We start from the raw sequence: 5,188 nt of genomic DNA on the forward strand, positions 1-5,188 counted from the left end.
GACCCCGCGGGTTCAGGCAGTCCACTCACCTCAGCCTCCCAAAGGCGAGGGATTACAGTCTGAGCCACCGAGCCCGGCTCTTTTTTTTCTTTTTGAGTTGGGGTCTCACTCTGCTGCCCAGGCTGACAACAGTGGTATAATCGCAGCTCACCACAATCTTGACCACCTGGGCTCAGGTGATCCTCCAGCCCCAGCCTCCCAAGTAGCTGGGACTACAGGTGCACAATACCATGCCCAGTTAATTTTTTGAGTTTTTGTAGAGATGGGGTCTGGCTATGTGGCCCAGGCTAGTCTCAAACTCCTAGGCTCAAGCAGTCCTTCAGCCTCTGCCTCCCCAAGTGCTGGGATTACAGGCCAGCCACTGCGCCTGGTTAAAATTTCAAATATGCCGGGTTCGGTGGCTCAGCCTGTAATCCCGTGCCTTTGGGAGGCTGAGGTGAGTGAATTGCCTGAGCCCGCGGGTTCGAGACCCGCCTGGGCAGCGAGATCTCATCTCTACAATAAATCAAAAATCAGCCAGGCGTGGTAGCGCATGCCTGTAATTCCGGCTACTCGGAAGGCTGAGGTGGAAGGATTGCCGGAGCCCAGCAGGTCGAGGCTGCGGTAGCCGGGAGCAGCCACTGCACTCCAGTCTGGGCAACAGAGTGAGACTCCAACTCAAAAAAAAAAAAAAAAAATTTTCAAATAAACAGAAATGTTACAATACTGGCACAGTGAACTCCCAAATATATCCTTCACCTAGATTAGACAACTGTAAACACTGTGCCACATTTGTTTTGTCATGCTATATTGTTTTCATACTAAGTTTTTTTTTAAACCTGACTCATTCAAGTATTAACGTCTATAAAATAGTTGTTTTTGTCTTAGTTTTCCTGACATAAAAACTATTTAAATAAAAGTAAAAATAATATGTTCCCCAATCTTTCATCTAAAATTTCTGCATCATGATCTTAATAGCAGAAGCAGCAGTTAACACTCATATAGCACTTCTTACATGCAAGGCATTGTCCTACATACTTTACATTCATGATATAATATTCATATTAATATTCATATTAATACCCTCTAAGCTAGGTATTATTATTCCCCCTTATAGATGAGTAAACTGTAGCACGCAGACAACTCATTTGGCCATGGTCATGTAGCTCCTAAGTTGGGATTTACTATCCTCTGAGCCACCTTGCTTACTTTTGGGCATCACTATTCTGGTTAATCTATTCATTTTCCTTTCTTTTTTTTTTTTTTTGAGTTGGAGTCTCACTCAGTCACCCAGACTAGAGTGCAGTGGCTGCTCCTCGCCACCGCAGCCTCGCCTGCTGGGCTCCGGCAATCCTTCCGCCTCAGCCTTCTGAGTAGCCGGAATTACAGGCATGCGCTACCACGCCCAGCTGATTTTTTGATTTATTGTAGAGATGAGGTTTCGCTGCCCAGGTGGGTCTCGAACCCGCGGGCTCAGGCAATCCACTCACAATCTATTCATTTTCATAGCAGCTGTATGTGAAGAAAAGGAATGGGGAACTGCACTTCTGCACAAAAAATGTTACAGAAAATTAGGAACTTGCCCCAGATTCAAGTGTCCCAAAAGCAACACAAATTGACTCGGTAAAAAAAAAAAAAAATTAAGCCATTAGGGGCCTTTTAAGATATCTCATTTAGGCTGAGGTGAGTGGATTGCCTGAGCCCGCAGGTTTGAGACCTGCCTGGGCAACTAGGCAAGACCTCATCTCTACAATAAATCAAAAATTAGCCGGGTGTGGTAGCGCGCGCCTGTAGTTCCAGCTACTTGGAAGGCTGAAGTGGAAGGATCGCCAGAGCCCAGCGGGTCGAGGCTGTGGTGGCCAGGAGCGGCCACTGCACTCCAGTCTGGGCGACAGAGTGAGACTCCAACTCAAAAAATTTTAAAAAAGATATCTCATTTAAAGACTCTAGTTCCTATTGCTCATATATCAATCACGTAGGTAGAAGAGGATTAAGACCAAAAAAAGTAAGCAAACTAAAGTGAAGTATCTTGAATATGGAATTCTAGCAAAATTTAAGAAAGAGGAAAGCTAGTTCCAGGATAAATATTAGGACTGATGTCCTGATTTGAGAAAGTCGGAGTTTGCTTTAAAAATGTATCTCACTTTTTCTGTAGCAAAGCTTTATAACCAAGACACACAAAAACAAAATAATTGTTTTAATTCTGGTTGAATTTTAAAACCTGAAAGTCCACATAATGTAGTTAAAAAATACTAGAGAGTAGAAACTATAAAACTCAATCTTGATAGCTTCTGTCTACTGGGCACTTTGTGTATGCCAAGTATTATACCACATACCTTAACTGTATTACCTAATATAACCTTCAGGACAAACTTAAAGGTATATACTATTATTGGTTCCATTTGAAATAGAGGTTCAAACTACATTGTCCAAAGTTACATGTGGAGTCAAAATTTGGACCTAGATCTACCAGGGGTGCCAAAAAAAGTATACATATTTTAAAAGATGTTCACTGTAATCAGAAATGTCTGGAGGTTGGGCACAATAACTCATGCCTATAATCCCAGCACTCTGGGAGGCCAAGGTGAGAGGACTGCCTGAGCCCAGGGGTTCGAAACCAGCCTGGGCAACTTGGTGAGGCCTTGTCTCTACAATATATGCAAAAATTGCCAAGCGTGGTAGCGTGTGCCTGTAGTTCTAGCTACTAGGAAGGCTGTGTGGAAGGATCACCTTAGCCCAGCAGGTCAAGGCTGTGGTGGCCATGAGCGTGCCACTGCCCTCCAGCCTGGGCAACGGACTGAGATGCCAACTCAAAAAAAAAAAAAAAAACTAGCCGGGCGCAGTGGCACATGCCTGTAGTTCCAGCTACTTGTTAGACTGAGGTAGAAGGATCACCTGAGTTCACCAGGTCAAGGCTGCGATGGCCATGAGCGTGCCACGACACTCCAGCCTGGGTGACAAAGAGAGACTCTGACTCAAAAAAATAAATGAAATGTCTGGATGCTGATGGTAACCACTTTGAGCACCTCTTATAATTGCAGAAGTCAAACGTGACTTGCATTTATGCATCTTTTGTTATTGGTATATATTATTATAATTTTAATAGTTTTTCCTTGCTTAAAATGTGTATACATGTTTTTGGCACCCTCGATATTTGTCTCCAAAGCCTATGCTCTTTTTAAGCATATCCTACTACTGCTATTGCCTCAGTTTAACTGTTAAGATTGGGTTAATCTGAAAATCCTACAAATCTCTGAAAGTTTTTTGGTTTTTACTGAGTTGAAGTCTCACTCTGTCACTCAGGCTGGAGTGCAATGGCACAATCACAACCACTATAGCCTCTACCTGCTAGGCTCAGGTGATTCTTTTGCCTCAACCTTCCAAGCAGCTGGAACTACAGGTGTACACCAACATGCCTGGCTAACTTTTTTTAATTTATTACAAAGACAAGATCTCACCATATTGCCCAGGCTAGTTTCAAACCCTTGGGCTCAGGCAGTCCTCTCCCCTCCACCTCCCAAAATGCTGGGATTATAGGCATGACCTACCACGTCAAGCCTGCTGACAGCATTTTTGAATCACCTGTCAGAAGCGGTACCTACCTCCACATCAAAGTTGGTCATGTCAGCCTTCCACTTAAAATACTCTTGAACAGCACCACCAAAATCTCTTGCAGCCTCATTTGAAGTAAAGCAATGTTTCTCTCCGGCCCTGTTGCATGTGACTCTAAACTTTAGAACTTCAGGCTCAGTTTCTTCTTTTGAGCTTTCATCGGTCTCATCTTTGCAAGATGCCAAATCATCACCTACTAATGTTGGTATTTCCTCTTTGATGGCTGGATTTTCATAATAATCTAAGATATATGAATCTAAAGCACTGTTAGTAAACTCTTTCTTAATCTCTCTCTCATCTGTTTTGTCTCCTTGTCCATTATCAATCTTCCCTTTACTTGAATTCTGCTTTATCTTTTTGCGCTTTGTTTTCTTTTTCTTAAAACTGGTATTAATTTTCCACACTTTTAAAGGGTTTGACCATGGGAGTTTTCCAGCCAAGTCTTCCAAATCCTTAAGAACTTCTTCCTATAAAGAACAGAGAATGAAATCCATCCATTTATCACCACTTTAACTGAAAAAATAAACCCCATTTTGCTTAAAGATAGTTGGGTTATCTACAGGTGATTTGTTCCAAGAACTCCAAGGACACCAAAATTCAAGGATGCTCAAATCCCTTATATAAAATAGCACAGTATTTCCATGTAATCTATACACATCCTTCTGTATACTTTAAGTCATCTCTAATTACCTATAGTATCTAATACAATATAAATACTATGGAAATAGTTGTTATAATGTATTGTTTAGGGAATAATGACAAGAACTAAAAGTCTGTACATGTTCAGTTCAGATGTAACCATCATAAGCCTAACTACATTTACAATCCCTGGTTGGCTGAAACCACAGAAGCAGAAATCACAGATACGTAGTTCCAACCATATACTTGATCACTACGTTGGGGGTGATGGAAGTACAGAATAAGAGTAAGTAAAATAATGCCTGAAATTAAAGAAATTAAAATGTCACAAATTAAGATATATCTACATTAAATCACTAAAGAATAATATGAGATAAATGGCAGGTCACAAGCAGGGATTCAAGATTAAAATTTATACAGTAAACTATTAAACTTAAAATCCCTGCAGTTAAGAAACTACACTCAACTATTCACTGTCAGTTACAGAACAAACTCCTTGTTTCTATTTTTTCTCCCCTTCTCACTATTGCACTTGACTAGTCATCTTTAAAAAAAAAAAAAACATAAGCCGGGCTCGGTGGCTCAGCCTATAATCCCAGCACTTTGGGAGGCTGACGTGAGTGGACTGCCTGAGCCCATGGGTTCGAGACCTGCCTGGGCAACTTGGCGAGACCTCATCTCTACAATAACTCAAAAAATCAGCCAGGCGTGGTAGTGCCCACCTGTAGTTCCAGCTACTAGGAAGGCTGAGGCAGAAGGATCGCCAGAGCCCAGCAGGTCGAGGCTGAGGTGGCCGGAGGCAGCCACTGCACTCCAGTCTGGGTGACAGAGTGAGACTCCAACTCAAAAAAGAAAAAAACAAAAAACAACACAAGCCGGGCTTGGTGGCTCAGCCTGTAATCCTGCGCCTTTGGGAGGCTGAGGTGAGTGAATTGCCTGAGCCCGTGGGTTCGAGACC

General features: G+C 42.4%; 1 protein-coding gene across 2 annotated transcripts in view; it reads right to left on the reverse strand.

The window, feature by feature from the left end:
* THUMPD3 (THUMP domain containing 3) overlaps positions 1-5,188 on the reverse strand; it is a 41,654-nt gene that overhangs the window by 18,754 nt on the left and 17,712 nt on the right. For both annotated transcript variants that reach the window (XM_008069650.1, XM_021718391.1), the window contains one exon: positions 3,582-4,058. In XM_008069650.1, coding sequence (XP_008067841.1) covers positions 3,582-4,058 — 477 coding nt within the window. The remainder of the gene's footprint in view (positions 1-3,581; positions 4,059-5,188) is intronic.

This window comes from Carlito syrichta, unplaced genomic scaffold, assembly GCF_000164805.1.
Source record: "Carlito syrichta isolate Samal-C Ts95f unplaced genomic scaffold, Tarsius_syrichta-2.0.1 Scaffold312152, whole genome shotgun sequence".
Lineage (NCBI taxonomy): Eukaryota > Metazoa > Chordata > Mammalia > Primates > Tarsiidae > Carlito > Carlito syrichta.